General features: G+C 38.2%; 1 protein-coding gene across 1 annotated transcript in view; it reads left to right on the top strand.

The window, feature by feature from the left end:
• FAM135B (family with sequence similarity 135 member B) overlaps positions 1-17,790 on the top strand; it is a 210,309-nt gene that overhangs the window by 172,427 nt on the left and 20,092 nt on the right. Inside the window, exons 8-10 of the mRNA XM_075743262.1 lie at positions 10,255-10,408; positions 13,108-13,157; positions 16,533-16,688. Of these exons, the coding sequence (XP_075599377.1) occupies positions 10,255-10,408; positions 13,108-13,157; positions 16,533-16,688 (360 nt within the window). The remainder of the gene's footprint in view (positions 1-10,254; positions 10,409-13,107; positions 13,158-16,532; positions 16,689-17,790) is intronic.

Consider the following 17,790-nt stretch of genomic DNA (forward strand, 5'->3'; position numbering starts at 1 on the left):
TACAGGGGGTGGTGAGCGAGCGGCTGAATGGTACTTAGTTACTGGCTGGGGTTAAACCACAACAACAATGTATTAAGGCCCTTTTTGATGTCTCTGCTGTGTTATTTTGTTTAGGAGGTCAGAATTTACACTATATGTGTGTATGTATTTATAAATATTAAAATGACATATAAAGACCAGCTTTTATCTCTTTCTCTCTCTCTTCATCTAGGCTGGTCCCTTTTTTGCATAAATTACTTTCAAACAATTTGAAAATCAACTACTGTTTTTTTCCCATAAAATAACTATGCAGTATCATTTCTTAGCCAAAGGATACTTCAGTGTGCTTTGTGAATGTTCCCTACACAGACTCTTAATAATAACAAGATGAAGATATGGACTAATATGTGTCATTTTCATACATATATCCAACAGAGGGAAAGGAAAACATATGACTTTTTTCATGCCAGATGATTCAGTGCTCATCTTGGAAGAAGTATGCCTCCTGTCAGACACCTGCTCTAACTTTAATGAGATGTCTTCCCTAGTGCTTAATTTACTGCTAAAGAAATGTTTTTATGGCTTTAATTTTCCCTATGGTGATATATAACCCTAGACATCAGGTGGAGGAAATGTAATTTTTTTCCTTCTTACTCATCATCATCAGAATTGTTTAAAGACTTCTATAGAATGTGTCCTTTTACATGAAAAGCCATCATGATTGCAGATGATACATTAGCATGTAATGACCTCCAGACACTAGGTTCAGTTTTCAAAGTGATGTGGAAAAGAGATTTCAGATGAGCTGAGGAGATTTCAGAATTTGTCTTCATTTCTATTGAACAGAAATTAAAAACTTGTGAAATGTCGTCTAAAGGAAAAATCTGGAAAAAAGCCACAACAAACCCAAACACCTGTGCATGGTAGAAAGCTTTTTGTTTTGTTTTGGACCTTTAAACTGTATGATATACTGCTATCTGAACATGTTGTTGATGAAAAAGAAAATGAAAAAAAAAAAGGCAGGATTTTTATTTTAAATGAAAAATCAAAATTATTTGTTCTAAGAGTGTCAATACAAAACATTTGGAACATTGTCAGTGCTTTACTAGATTTTTCTCCTAGATAAACTTTAAGGGAAATCAATGTGACCTGTGAAGCATTTTCATTTTACTAAAATGGTATTTTTAGATGGAAATTTTCCTATCAAATACTTTCTTGGCCACTTCTTTCTCAGCCACTTGTAATTGAGAAACCTACGGCTTGTGTTTTGAACAGTAACTTATAGTATTGAAACCCTGAGACACAGCTGTTAGAGCTGACCAGGATAATTCTCTTCTACCTGTTCAGAGGATGGCTCTTTTTCAAGCCTAATGGTTCCTGTTTTTCAAGGGTCTCAAGTCAAATACTTTCTTCCTGCTAATTTTGTACAAAGTGTAAATTATCATTGAATCTGACTCCAGTCTCACATATTTTTTCTGCTGCATTATCATCCCAGTGATTTTGACAAAGTAACTCTAAGAGTTAATATAAATGTCAAATTATATCTTGTATTTATGTAATACCAGTCTACATTTTCTTACATAACAGATTTAGAGAGAGGCAAAGCATAAATAGTTCCATATATTGTCAATTTCTTTCTAACTATTGTCCTTTATTGACACTTTTGATTAGTGTTACTAGTGTCATATAAATCAAAGGTAAATATGATACAGTTGTTTTATTTTTCTTTTATTTTAGAGCTTTGGGTAATGAACCATCATATTATATAGCAGACTAGTAAATCAATACAAGCAAGGCAATTTATTAAGTTGATAGAATACACACATTCAAGTGCATCCCAGTCCAATATGTCTATCTTGCATGCTTGGTTCCAACTTTCACTTTCTTTAATGGAAGGTACTTAATCTTCCCAATTTTCCATAACTGTTTCTCCCATAAGCATATTGTCTTCCTATTAGTGGATATTAGAGGAATGAGGATTATAGGAGCTGGCTTATGTGGCTGTCACCCACCCCTCAAGAAAGTTCTGTGTTCACAGATCTGCTGCTGACAGATGGAGAACATAGAGATGTATTGTTTTTCCGCCAGATAGGATCAAGGTTTGTGTACTATGCCTGTTATATATAGTCTGCAGTCTTTCTGTTAGATAAATATTGAAAGTCCCTTTTGTTTCTTGGCTGCCCGTTGTCACCACACCTTCAGGCATTTAATATCTTGGGGACTTTTTCTTATCTCTCAGAGAAGGCTAAATTCAGCTGCCACTGAGAAAACTTGCTGGGAGCACTGGCAGAGTGACACATACACAGACACCATGATTGCATATGCAGTGTTTGCTGAGGAAACCAGGCTGAGAAGAAACAGCATGTCACCACAGAATGGCATCCACAGTTTGGCCACTGTGGACTTTCATGTCTTTGACCTATACTATAGTTTCAGATTTGCCAATAATTTTTCACTGTCTGGCACAGGGATCTAGAAGTTATTTTCTACTAATGAGTGAATTGACGAGGGGGAGTCATTTTGATTTGTTTTTTTTTCCACAGCTGAATGGAAATTCAAATATATATATACACACACGTGTATACATATGGGGTTTTTTATACATATACCATATATATTTATAAAAATATTCTTAGTCAGCCAAAACGTAGGATTTTTCTGGGTTTTTTCTTTCTCATGAAACATTCTCATTGAAAGTACTTCATTTGAAATCATCAAGGTACCTTTGGATTTCGTGTAATTTTTGCCATAGGAACTGCTTTGGAGCTCAGAAGACATTCTTTGCCTCTTCGGTCTTCTCTTAGAGTTCAATTTAAAATATTTATGTGATAACCTCTCTAAGACAAAAATAATTTCTGACATGCAACCAGTTTCAGTAAATAGGGTAAGAACTTGCCGTCTCCCACCACTGGTGCCCTGTGCTCAAGCTGTAGATTTTATATTCACAACACTGATTTAACAGGGATATATCATATCTCCCTCGACATGCGTGGTCATGTCTGTCCCGTCACATGAAAAGGGAACATCTGTGGCTCTACTATTGGTTGCTCAGCAAGAAATAAAAAAGAAGGAAGAGAAGCAAAGGTCAGGAGAAATGAAAAACTAAAATAATTTTAACCATTTAGTAAATCTATGTTTGCACTCTGTGGAGGGCTAGATACAGTACACCTTCTGTTTTTATTGAGATCTCTGTCTTAACTGCAATATAAGTAATATGAATCTTCTGGAAATTGTGCTTCTGAAAGCATTTGTCCATTTCTGTAAAATAAAGCATTTTATTGTACGTGGAAAGAGCTATCTATTGAGTTATAAACCTGTTATAAATATGAACATTAAGTTCATCCTGTAGTTCTAGAATAGTAAGGTATCTGGGTTGTGTCTATATGGACACTCAGATGGTAATTCGTTGGTGGTTTAGGAACTCCTCAGTTTGTCACCAACATGGATGAGATAATGGATCAACCTGAGAGAAAATGACAACAATTAGGACCATCATTAACTCATTGCTGTAGAATCTTTTTGGGTGGGAATTTTGATCAGACCCAGAGATTCCTCCAAGCAGCTCCTAGAAAAGCTGACCAGTACAACTTGTGTACTTTGGTGTAGTGACAATCATCCTGGATGGTCAAGCTGGCTGTCCCAGAGATTCTGCTGGGAGGTTCCTGATGCAGAAGTGACCAAACTGAACACAGATAAAACACTTGTGGATGGTCAATAGGAAGTATTGATGCAGAGGTCTTTCTAGAACAGTCTTTCATAAACAGTTGAAATATTAATGAGATATTTTGTATGTAGTTTAAGATACTAAAAAAAATGGGTGATGCATGTGCTGGAGTGGTCACACAGGACCACAGCCTGGCTGGATGTAGGAATTCAGCAGAACAACCATAGGCAGAGTCTCCCATTATCCTGCTGAAGATCACTGTAAGGACCCTTGCAATGGAGACTTGCATCATCCTCTGGACAGCAACCGTCCTGTTCAAGAGATTGGATTCCTATGCAAGTGTTACCTGATGCAAAGTTCCAAATAAATTAGGGTTTATTTGTTTGTTCGGGGCTTTTTTTTTTTTTTTTTTGGGGGGGGGGGTATGTTTGTTTTTTTTTTTTTAACAAAGATATAAATATTTGTGAAATAATTAACAAGTATAAGACAATTGGCATAATATAAGCTGCATGATACAACTCCTGGTTCTTTTTGTGCTTTGCCTTTTTTTTAAATTATAAAATACAAATATCTCTCTTTGTCACTTGTGTTTCTACACATGTGAAAGAGTATTCTGCCCGTATGGTTCAGTCATGTACATAATTACCAGAAATTGTTATCTTTTAATCCTCTTTTTTTTTTTCAAAAAATTATAATGAGGTATAAACACTAATATATTAGCTCAAGCCATAAGTATAATTTCATTTCCAACCACCAAATAACAGGAAATATCCTATCCTAGAAAACAGTCTCCAAAGTAGAGATGAAGAATCTCCTTGGTCAGTGAGTTTCAAGCTACAATAAAATTTATGTTAGGTGACCAATATGGGCATGCAGACAAATGGGAAGACACTGTGGTCTCAGAAACTGCATTTATCTTGGGATGCTGAGATTAGTTCCTCTGTTTCAACCAGTTCTCTAGATCTTCACCAGAAACAGGCGAGGTAGGCTAGTTCTGTCTGCTAATGAAATACTGCTGTAGCCTGCAAAACCTGTCTACTTAGTCTGGAATGGCTTTTTAGTGTCTTAAAATTCTTCGCAAGTAATTTGAATTTGAATTTGAATTGTGAAATGCTGTTTTGAATTAGGTTGAATGTTAAGAGTCTAATTTACCAACTGTTAGTGCTATTGTTGAACATTGCACATAGTTAACATAGCTTCTCAAATTACTTTAATACAAAACAAATACAAGCAACTTACTGTATATTACAAAGCATAAAATCCAATTGGTGCCTTTTGATATTAGATGGATTTAGTACACTGGAAGTGGATATTCACAAATTGTTCTCTGCATTTGAATAATGAATTGTCATGAACCTTATTTAATTACAATGTTTGCTTTTCTCAAGTAATTTTTCTTTCTCTTATTATAAAGGAAAAGTACATTTATAAAGTAATACACTCTAATTATAGGAGAAATCTGTTGACTGAAAGAGCATTACACAGGAAACCTATTCATTTAAAAGGCTGATTTATTTAAATGTATTCAGCAGGGATATTGTCAAGAATGTTTAGTTTGTTTGGGGTTGTTGATTTTGTAGGCTATTTTACTTGGCTGGGTAAATCGAGAAGAACAACATCTTAGAGGGCAGATGGACGAGGGACAGTGATGGTCCAGTGTTGGGATCTAGCTTTGCAGAACATGATCAAATTGAACTGAAGACTTTACATTTCCAAAACACTAGGCAGTTGTTTTTATCTGGCATTTAACTAGGTTTTTCTTTATGTCATCATTCCTCAGTAAACTGAGGAACGGAGAAAAGGCTATATGTACATGATTTTTTATGACACCCTGCAAACATACGTTAAGTGATATATCCTTTTTTGATATAATGTGTACCCTTAGGTGCTCACCTGACACTTAGGAAAATTAGTTTCTCTATGTCGCAAATGAGAAGCATGGAAATATGAAGCATTTTGCATAGTGTGGCCGGCAGGACTAGGGAAGTAATTGTCCTCCTGTACTCAGCACTGGTGAGTACTGTGTTCAGTTTTGGGCCCCTCACTACAAGAAAGACATTGAGGTGCTGGACTGTGTCCAAATAAGGGTCTCTAGACCCTTTGCCAGCAACAAAACTGGTGAAGGGTCTAAAGAACAAGTCTTATGAGGAGTGGATAAGGGAACTGGGGTTGTTTAGCCTGGAGAAAGAAAAGGAGCCTGAGGGACACCTTATTGCTTTCTACAACTATCTGAAAGGAGGTTGTAGCCAGGTGGCGTCAGTTTCTTCTCACATGTAGCAAAGGATAGGATGAGGAAACAGCCTCAAGTTGCGCCAGGGGACATTTAGGTTGGATATTAGGAAAAATTTCTTCACTGAAAGGGTTGTCAAGCATTGGAACAGGATGCCCAGGGAAGTGGTTGAGTCACCATCCCTGGAGGTATTTAAAAAATGTGTAGATGTGGTGCTTAGGGACATGGTTTAGTAGATGGACTTGGCAGTGATAGTTTTACAGTAGGATTCAATGATTTTAAGGGTCTTTTCCAACCTAAATGATTTTGTGATTCCATGATTTTACATTCAAGTATAATACATTCAGTCTGATGCCTCGCTTCTAGTTTGGGGAGCACAACAAAACATCTTCTATAGGAGATTACACAAGTTACAACCTTATCAACTTCCTTGTCTATAGTTTTCCAAATCTAGAACTCACAGGACTAGTTCAGTCTCCAAAGTTGGTAAAACTTTTCCTTCTCTTGAGGTCAGTAGTTGTAGGTTTTGGTAATATGACTACCTCTCTACTGGTAACTTGCTCAGCATAAAAAGGATTCTCATAGAATCATAGAATGGTTTGGGTTGGAAGGGACCTCAAAGATCATCTAGTCCCAACCCCCTGCCATGGGCAGGAATGCCCTCTACTAGACCAGATTGACCAAAGCCCCATCCAACCTGGCCTTGAACACTTCCAGGGAGGGGGCATCCGCAGCTTCTCTGGGCAACCTGTTCCAGTGCCTCACCACCCTCATAAAGAAGAATTTCTTTCTTATATCTAATCTAAGTCTGCCCTCCTTCACTTTAAGGCCATTACCCCTTGTCCTATCTCTGCATGCCCTTGTAAACAGTCCCTCTCCAGCTTTCTTGTAGGCCCTCCATCTCATTTCTGAGTTCATCAGATAGATACTGGAAAATAATCTCATTTGGCAGCTGATGGGACATATTTTTTTCCATCTTGGGTCAAGACAGTTGATGTTCTTTCAAATATCCCAAGAAAAAAACAATTCTTAAAACAATTCATCGCAGAGTCTTTAATTATCAGCATTATTTGCAGTTGTTTGAATTGTTTTCCTGACTGCCTCTTTTTCCCATCATGTCTTGACTTTCTTGATCTATTTTGCCTCTAATGATGTTGGCACAGTGGAAGTCATACTTTCCTCTGGTGTCAGTGCTGTTAGCTTCTGTGTTGTCATCCATCTTTGCTATCAGAATACCTTTAGGTGCTAAGTCTTGAAGTGAAGATTTGTTGGGCATTCATTTGCTCCCAAAATTGTCAGAAGTAGAAAAGGGCAAAAGCCAGAGATATGGTCTACTGTTACAGACAGAGAGAGTCTTGGAAAAGGAAATTAGTGCAGACGCATTTTAAAACTAACATAGAAATATCTGTCTACCTGCCAACTAATGAGATTTAAATAACAGTAGACCAAAGGAATTAACTCAAAAGGTTATGAGAATCTTTACAAAAGAAACTAACATGTACTTTTACAATGAATATTACAAGTCCACGGCAGCCATCACACTTTGTGCAAGCTGGGATTGTCAGCTTCAATATGGACTTTTGTTTTAATAGGAGTTTTGTCTTCATCAGAAGTAAACCAGTATCTGTCATCCTGATTCAAGAAACCCGGAGAGCTGAGCACTTTGTAGCTGTTTAATGGGTCATAGACACTGGTTTTCCTGACTGCTAGTTTTACGGCAGTTTTTTTCCTTAGAACAGCATGTGCCGTGTTTGTTACTGAACTTGATTTGTTAGTATTGTAGTCTGAATCCCTGTTTCAGGCTATAACTGAGCAAATGGGGGACCACTAAATAAATGCACAGGAGATGCAATTAAAATAGTGAATGTGGAAGGTTTGCAATCTTCAGGCCATCCCAAAGGAAGACATTTCTTGACATTTCCGAGCTTACTGAACAGTGACGGATAAGCTGATTTAGCTGCAGTGGTTTATAATACCATCATCTGACAGATGCCTGTCCTGCTGGAATCCCTGCAGACAAGGATGCACAGACCTTAGTTCACATTAGTTTAAACTGTCCCCGAGGTGGGTTTAATAATTGTTTTTATGTCCTGCTCTGCATCATGTATGTGTGTGACAGCTTTCAGAAGAAACAGTCCTGTGAGAGCAGTAATGTCTTTCAGTCACTGAAGGACCAGAAATTCGGAGCTTGGCGTCTTTTTTCTATTGCATTCACTTTCCACCTTGACGAGATGATTTTTCAAATGAGGCTGGATGTTCCCATTAAACAATGGGGTTTCAAAGTTGGTTGCCATTTAATAGAGTTTCATCAAAATGCTTCAGCTTAATGATATGGCCTCTTTCTCATGCCTGGACTGTGCCTGCTTGGCATTGCCTTGAATTGCGACCGTGCAGTGCTGTTCCTCCCAAGCAATGGCATTCTCAAAGCACAGCACCTTTCTTTGTCACAGATATTTCTCCCAGAGAGCTGGGACAGGAAGAGAAAGGAGACCTGCGAGCAATCTTTTCAGCCATCTATGCACACGTGTATCATCCATATCTTACAGTTATTAGAAGAAAGTTTACATTTTGATGGATAGCAATGCTAGAAGAAATTTAACTTGTCTGTTGTGATTGTACTCAGTGCTCTTGATGAAACTATGAAATTATCTCACATTCTTCCTTGTGCTCGTCAGTGTAGCATTGAAATGCCAGAGCAATTTTTGCCTAAAAAAATCAGCAATGGATTATAAAAGAAGACATTTTTTCATGACACTGTATATCAATCCACTTCCAATTTTCTGTTGTTTCCAGCAGCATTTCTTTATGTTCCCTTTTTCTATATTCCATGGTGAGAGTGAAATAGATTCATGCTGAAGCTGGAGATTTTGAAACCTTCCAAGAACAACTAACTCCCTCAATTATCATCAGCCATTTCTCTGTGGGTCAAGATGGGCAGTCGCCTTCATGTCTACCACAGAATACTAGTTAACACCTTAAAGATTTGCATGACGAAACATCCCAGCTCAAGCTAAGAGCTTTAGGGAAGTTAAAGGAAGAACAACACAGGAGATGTACTGGGGAGTCTTCACGGTTGCTCCTGGGGATGTATAGCTATTGTATAGCATCCACAAACGCAGTCAGTACATAGCTAGCATGTAGGAATGGTATTCTTACCTCATCAGTGATCAGCAGTGGACTAAGTTGTAGATTGTTCACGTTTCTCCATAGCCTTGAAACAGTGAGAGTCCTATCCTGGTGCCTTGTGCAGCCCATATGCTGTGAAAAGCAGATCTAGATGTATTCTCATTTTACCTAATATTTCATAGAGTTCAAGGACAGGACACCTAGATGACTTTTTCACTTCACTGTTTTCATAACCCTTTATTCTCCTGCAATGCAGATAGCTTCTGTTTGAGGGAACAACAACCAGATATTACCATTGATTGCAAGTGCTCACACACCTTTCTACTGCATCACTGGATAAAATTTGTAAAACACATACAGAGACTTCAGAAACATGAGCTGTTACTGATAGTTGTCGTACTACTCCTTGCCAACTCCATGAAATCCTGGGCACAAAACCACAGTTTAATAAATAGTTTTATTTTAAGTCTGAGCAGTATAAATTTCAAATATGAGTAATTTCTACAAGTGGGGTTTTTTGACAGTGGTGAAAACTTTTGATTTATTACACTTTAATGGAAACTCAGCTTATGTTCTAAGTGTAAATGTGTTGTTTGGAAATTTTTGTGTTAAACATGCTGTGATCTATCCAACTACACCTCCTCCCACAAGAGACACGCTAATCCAGACGTTGATCCTGGAGTACGGAGTAGCTCATATTAGTTGTTAGAATAAGAATGCCATCTGCATTTTTTTCACTAATACTCATAACAAAACCTACCATGATACCATGAAGCTACAACCTTTGCAGAAGTGGTTAAGAGGATATGAGGAAAAAGGAAAGTGACTGTATCCATCTTTATAGTCCTTTCCACCTCTTCTTCTGTAGCAGAGAGGATGTGTTTTTGCACGGCACTATCTGCATTGTGGGGAGATATCGGGTCCACAGTGGGACATGTGTGAAGGACAGAGTCGGACTTCTCTGTTGGACTGTTTGGACTGAGGGTCTTTGTACATGTGACAGCGTTGCTGGGATCTAATAGTTTTGGTATGGTTTGGGCAAAATGTACATATAGAATGAGATACTACTATGGTTACACATCTAGCTAGTTAGATGGCTAGGAGGTAGGAATGTTTAAAATCTCTCTTTGGTGTCAACTGCTTGATTAGAAATGAAAGGCTGCCCACAACTGGATTTTTGTGGAAACCTGAAGGCAAATGGAGACCATGAATTTTAATCTCTGTATTGTATTTTCTTGATATTTTTGTTACACAGGGCAGCTTTTATGTCCCATCTGAAAACTGCATGCAGCATGCATACAAATGGCATAAGGACCTCTGTCTTCTGCTCTTCAATGCTCAAAGAGGACTTCACATGTACTACACCCTCATAATGAAGGAGATCCCTGATTTACCACAGCTGAAGTTGGGTAAGTGAACAGACATTTAAAATCACTGAATATTGTACAGTGCTGCTTTTTCAATACACATTTTAGTACCAAAGTTCTTGGGCTGTTCTGAGATTTTAGAGGATTTTTGTCCCTGTTTTCTGATTAGTGTTTATACTGGCACACCATTAAAGATGACTGCTGTCTCAGATTATGTAAATTCTTTTATAGAAACTGGAAGTGGCCTGATGTGTAGAAGGGTAAATTTTTTTTGACAATTTGTTCAAAATACTTGCCTTTCAGTGATTTTTCATCTCAGTTGCTTTTTAAAGACTTGAACTTCCAGTTCTGAATTGCCATGAGATCTGGGGAAGACTCTAGCATTTCTTTTTCCTCTCGAAAAAACATTTTTTTAAAAACTAAAAAGAAAAATCTGAAAGGTGATATGAGTGTTTTTGAAACATACTCCCTCATTTACTCTTTCAATATATTTCTTCCCTGCCAATTACATAATTACATCTTGCTTTTAAAAATTATTCTGTTTTTCTTCCTAATTCAATTGTTTAATAGATTTTCTGGGTTTGGCAGAAGCATTTTTTGGCTGGTCAGGCCTGTTGGGACCATTGTACAAGTGCTGGCTAGCTGGATGTGCGGAATGGAGCTCTGTAATTTGTGTTTAGTCATGTTTGTAATGACAGTATGAGCTTCTGTGAAAATGAGGCGCATCCCTGACTAATTCCTGCACTCCCACCTGTTTCTTTGAATTCAAGGAATGTGGCTCATGATTTCACATCTGTGGTTTTGTGTCTTTGTATTTCTGTATACAGGTTTTGAAGTTATCAGTTTGTTGCAGAAATAATTATATTAGGAGAGTTGATTGCATTGGCCAGCAGATTTAAGAAGAGAGCATAAAACATTTTCCTGTTTCACTGTATAGTGCTTGTGTACAAGAGCTCTCAAACATAATACATTGTGCTCTACAGACTTATGAGCTTGATAGCTCCTATTTTCCACTTCATGTATTGTTCCCCAATATATATTTCCCTTCAGGATAGCCTAAAACTCATAGAGTGGGAAGAGGACATACTGTGTTATTCATTCTAGTTTTGAGACCAAAAAAAAAAAAAAAAAGTGCAGCATTTTTATTTGTAACTTATGAGCTCTCAGGCAGAATCCAACATGCAACAAAACTCATGCTTCAGGCATCTTGGTTATCAAGCACATTAACAGATGATTTGTGTCTCACCTGGACAGGTATATAGGTTGGGTGATGGCAGTTATGTAAGGTTGGTTGACCACAACTCAAGAACTACCCACGTACAGGCTTTCTAAATACAATTAGCTTGGTTTTCAAATGACTACTGGTACCAAAGCAGGCACTTCATTTGCAAATGTGCTTGTTGTAATGCATGCAAATTTGCTAAATGCAAATGCAGGTTTTTTGCCTCATGAGAAGAGCGCTGTTTGCATCATTTTATTCACAGTCTGAAAATTTATCAAAGATTTGATTTTAAGGCTAATCTTCTGACTCCTGTTGCAAAACTCAGCAAAATCATGGGATGTAAGATTCACACAGTATGATGAATATTAAAGAAATTTTTATACCTGTCTCCTTACAATCACTGGGGAGAAACAGGCTCATTTAGGACAATAAAATATGTTGTCTGACAAGTAGCGCTTTCTACCTTGGGATGGCATGAACTGCACCTTGTACTTGCTCACTTTTTTCCACTGACCAGGGGGAGAATGCAAATGACTCATTCAGTTGTAAACATCGGTATTTGGTCATATTAATCTCATCATAGGTTTCTAAAGATAGTTAAGATAAATCCAAGACTATAAATCTCTGCAGACTTTCTTAATTCTTTTCTCTAGCTCCCTGAGTAGTAGATTAAAAAAAAATAAAATAATAGCTTAGTTTAGACATTAAAAGTGGGAATGATTGTTTCCGAAATTTTACCAGCTGAGGATGGATCTTTACAATGCATTACCCATCTCAGTCCGTCCTTTCCCATTCCTTAGAAGAGTCATTTGGGGATTGGGGAGGATATTGGTAGTTCTGCTTTGTTTCTTTACGGATTCTATTAGAAAGTTCCGCATTGCAAAATCAAGCTGCCAAAGTTGGAGAGTTGATTTATGTCCTTGGTGCATTTAAGTCTGCTTATAGTCTGTGGTGCATTTAAAGTTGAGTGTCCCTGTGCTGGATTCTCTCAGGACTAGATCAAAGCACTGCTGCTTGCTGTGGGAGTGGAGAGGTACTTCACACTCCAGAAGGCAGCACAGAGCTGCCCAATCTTTTACTCGTCAGACATCTGGTATGGCTTACACAGTCCTGCGTAGCACAATAGGGAGAACCATTTCTTGCACATCATATGCTCAGACTTTGCAATGGTGAGACTTTGCATTCGGTTCTAGAGTTGGCCATAAATACCAAAGGCTAATAAGCAAATGTCTAGTAAAAGAGATGGTAGACAATAAAAAGCCAAATTCTGTTGGTTTTGTCCTGACAACAACCTTCCAGAACTTCTACAGGTTTAGTGGTCCAAGTTACATGGGCAGAAGTTGTACCTGCACCTCTAGAAGGACAAGATGGGTTGTGGAGTGCCTACATCCAAACAGAAACTTGTCTGTTGGGGAAGAATATCAAATGACCTATTTCTCACATGAATAAACAGCAGAGTATTAACATTTCACAGCTACTGTTCTCAAATCTGATTTCTTTCTTTGTGTTTTTTCCCTAGAGGAGCTATCTGTGGAAGAGACGTTGTCCCAGCTTTGTACGGAGCTGCAGGTATTTTCTTCAACAGAATCTGCCCATACTTTTTTTCAAGACTTATTTTTCAAGTGCACTGAGACAGCCCAGTCACGTATCAGAGTGAGGAGAAAGGGAATTTAGTGCCAGCAGAAAGTTTGTTGAATGTTTCTTTTCCACCAACAATTTCACATAATTTTGATTAGTCACTTACAAGGTGTTTCTGTCACTTTTAACAAGTCACCATTAACATCCTTCAATGAGCCTAGCCCTGAGTGTCAGAGTATGCAGAAAAAAATTATTTGGGGCTAGTTTGCAATTACAGCTTTTATGCTGACAGAAGAAAAAGATCCTTTGGCAGGTTGTACAACCGTATCTTTTCAAACAAAAATGCCTAAATGTGTAGGGAGGCTCATGGGAGCAAAAAAATTATTTTGGCAGAAAAGTGACCGAACTACTCTCTTGAACTTGCTTCTGCCATGTTTATTTCAAGTGAGACACAGACAAGTCGTCAAGGGTGCCAGGAAAAAATGCAAACATCAGCTGATCACTGGGGAAAATGTTTTGTAATCAGATTTAATAGATTTTATTTGCTCAGTTTATTAGCCAGAGGGGCAGCATAGGGAAGCATAGGGAAGAATGACAAAATAACAATTAATGAGGGAAGCTGAAGTCAAAACAAACTGGAAGTACATTCACACTTTAGTTACTAATAGTGGACTGATGTTTGTCAACCATTGTGAAAAATGTTTGAAATGGCAAATTTCTTAATTTTAAGTCATGACAGATACTTTGCAAGAAAACTGATTTCATAGAAATTTGATTTAGAGAAACAAAAGTCATTTGGCTCGGCTCAACTAGATTTAGAAGCTGTAAGGGTATAGAAGGTCAGACAACACAATCTAGAGTCTCCTTTGGACTTATTTTCCAAATTGGCTTGGCATATATCAGAAAATGCCAGCATTAATTTATCTTTATTTTCTAATTCCTGCCCAATTCTTGTTCTCCCAAAAAGCTTATTGACTTGTTTTGCATGGCAATATTAATAAAGCCAGACTGTTGTTTGAAGGCTGCAGGGAACAGCTTAGCAACAGATAGGTGAACACAACAGCTAGAACAGCTGGTTCTCTGGGCTGTTATAAAAACTTTGATTTTCCTGTACGCCATGAAAACATTTTGCCTTCGCATCCTGGGTTGATAAATTTCTATCCATCTATGAATAATTTGATGATAAAGACAGTGAATTTGCAGAAACTCTTAAGACATAAATGTTGAGATCTTGTACAATATTGGTGGGACATAGGCGCAGCATTGACCATCACTGCAGCGTAAGTGCTGAAGTCATATGTACTTCTGTATGGTGTACAGATTAGTATTGGCAATACTTTTCCAGTATTTTGCCTCTAGGAGTATGTGAACTGAAACCATTTCTTTTCAGCAGAACATATGAAAAACAGTCATTTATAACAGAAAAAATACTATTAAAAACCACACAGAGAGAAGCCTGTGGGGTTAGTCTGCCATTACCACTGTGTTACCAGAGCTAGGTCCATTTTTGAAATTAAATACAAACAAGTGAAGAAAAAAAAGTGAGTTTAACCTGCCATAGCTTTGTATTCAGTCCAAGAACACAGCAGATACTCAAAGCAGGAGAAAGTGGAAGGGAAATATTTTTTTAATTGTGTGATTGATTTGTAAACAAACAAACAAAAATAACTCCTCAAAAAAACCTCTCAATTTGTTTTGCGTGACAGTATTGTTAAAGCCAGACTACCCTGAGTAGGGCTTGGAAGGTGCAATCACAGGGAACAGCCCAGCAGCAGGTATGTGAATGGAGTAGCCAGAATCACATTTGTTGATCATTTTAATTGCTGGGTTTTGCTCTGAGGAACTGAGTCCTTGGGATTTGGCTTGCATCGCTAGTGTTGATAAGCTCTGGTCCTGTGTGTGGCAGTGCAGACTCTCACAATTAGTACTAGGCATTGTCTTTTCCTTCCTTCCTTCCTTCCTTCCTTCCTTCCTTCCTTCCTTCCTTCCTTCCTTCCTTCCTTCCTAATATGTTCAACATGTTATAAACCAATACACTAGAAAAATACTCATCATACACCTATTCCTAGTATAGCTTGCATTAATAATGCATCTTCTTTGAAGGCTGTTTTCAGTTTATGATGTAAAAGGCTGCTTACTGATTAAAGAAAAAAAAAATAAAAATTGACATACAGCTTATAAAATTGAATGGAGTAAATAATGTAGTGCCCTGACTCTGCAAAGAGAAATATTTGGGCAGAATCTTTTGTCTACCAGCATCCCCTTGATTTTTCCAGTACCAGAATGGGTACTGGAGCTTGTGCCATTTTGGACAAGTTGTTAAAACAGAACAACACCCAAACAATGTAAACTCAGTGACAATATCTGTGCTATCCACACACGCATTTCCTCTGTTTCTTTCTCTCTCACACAGACAATTTACTTTTAATCACGATTTAGTTTGCAGTGTCACCAATCTGTAAGCTACCTGCATAATAAAATGTGAAAAATAAGCAGGCTTTCAGCTAGGCTGCAGTCCTAACCAAAAAAAGACCTGGCCAAGAATTGATAAGTGATTCCTTTGTTATCATTTCTGGAGTACTTGTGGTAGTATTACAAGTTTTGTGGAAGCAGGTAGGGACCCTAGGAATAGATGGATGAAGGCTCAGTTCTGTATTCTTTGTGCCAAAACATGGAGGTAAAATGCAGTGTCTGCCTCTTGTTAAAGAAATTGTGAAACCAGGGAGATTGATATGCAGAGACTTTGCTGCTGACATGCACTTCCTGGGCTGCAGAGCTTCAGTGCAGAACTGCAGCCTGGAGCTGGAGGGCACGGAGGGCCCCAGCATGTCCTAGTGTGGGAGAGACGCAAGAGCAGACTCTGAGATGTCTGTTTTCATCATGTGTTTAGGACACAGTGTTTTGGTTTTGGGTTTGCTGTTCATCCCCCCCCAGTCACCCATCTGGTATCCTAGTGTGACATGGCTGAGAAGGCTGCTTTTGCTGTGAAAAAGGAGATGACGGGCCATAGTTTATTATTTCAGAGCATCCAGCACCATCTGGTGGATAATTTGGAACCCACTTTCTTTAATTTTTTTTTTTTTTCCCAATGACTACATCTGCAGTAAAGTGTCCGCAAAAATTGAGGCTGTTTCCACTTCTTGCTCTCCAATTGTGCAGCTAAAACCCTTTATGCTAAAATATGTGGCTTTTAAAGAGTAAAAGCAAAAGTCTGACCAGCTTTATCTGGGGTAAAATAACTGAAAATAGTAGCTTTAATAATAATTCTGAATCAAGAGGAATTTTTCTTGTTGTTCCTAAAAGGACTGAAACTGATTTTCTTTTGTGACACTGTCTTGATCTCAAAAGGTCCTTTCTCTCCTCCAGCTGCTGAGCAATCCAGAGAAGATAGCAGAACAGATAAGCAAGGATCTCGCCTGGCTTTGCTCCCACCTCCTGGCCCTGTGGACCCAGTTCCTGGAGGTGGCAACACTCCATCCAGAAGTCACAGCTTATCTGACTCAGGAACATCACATGCTAAGGGTAATGTGAAGAAGTTAAAAGAAACTTCAGTAATGGTAATGTCCTGATAGACATTAATGATTTTCCTGGGTAGAAATTACCTCCTGATAGAAATTAGTGATTTACCTGGATAAATATTTCCGATAGTATTCTGCCCATGTGAATATTTACTTGAAATGGGGTGAGCAGGACAAGAGGTTAAGAAGAGGTGAAGCCCAGGATTTAAAATTACAGATTTCAATTTCTGCCATGAAGGCTGTTGTTTTATGGGACCCAGGATCCTGTGTAAAATGAGTGCACTTTGAACACCGGAATCACACATGGAACAGGAGGTGGATGGGAAGAGGTAGATATTGCCTGTACTTGGTAGATATCCATAAATCATAAATATTTGTTTTAAAAAACATAAGCATCTCAATGACAAAAAACCCAAAAAGATTGTTTCAACTTCTTTCACAAAACTACCATGAGAAATATAAATTTGTTCTCTTCATTAGGTCACATATATATATACATATATATATATATGGTTCTTGCCTTTTTCCTACTGAGGAGAAATATTAATATTGTTCATGTGAAAATTGCTTCTTGAACTTGATAATAAAGAAGGCACAAAAGCACTTATCTTTTGAGCTAACTTTGTCAGATCTGCTTATCTGATTAATTCAACAAGAACTGTGTCTTCCATTAGGATGTTTTTGGTTATTGACCGGACATCAGTTCAGTGCATCACCTGAGCTGAACTCATAGTCTGATCTAATCATTAGAGTAGTGACATAGAGAAAAGAGCAGGATTCACCTTGCTTAGCTTTAGGAGTCTGCAGTGTAGGTATTGAGATCTCAGCTTACGTTCTGGTTCCTGTCAAAGTCAGTGGAGGTCTGGTTACTCTCCAGAGCGACCAGAACAACTCTGTTTGCTCTCTCCAAGAGCATGGTTGAGCTTGAAATAAAGGAGGCATAAAATTCCAGAAGAGGTGACTGAGTGACTGACACTGAGAGTCCCCTGGCTAGTTTGACTGGGTCTCCCTTGACTTTGAGAGGACCTGGGTGTCTTTCAGCCAAAGGACCCAATTTGTCTGCTCCAGCAAGGTCAATCCCAGCCTGGATTTTTGTTCCAGCCTCG

The sequence above is a fragment of the Balearica regulorum genome, chromosome 2, assembly GCF_011004875.1.
Source record: "Balearica regulorum gibbericeps isolate bBalReg1 chromosome 2, bBalReg1.pri, whole genome shotgun sequence".
Lineage (NCBI taxonomy): Eukaryota > Metazoa > Chordata > Aves > Gruiformes > Gruidae > Balearica > Balearica regulorum.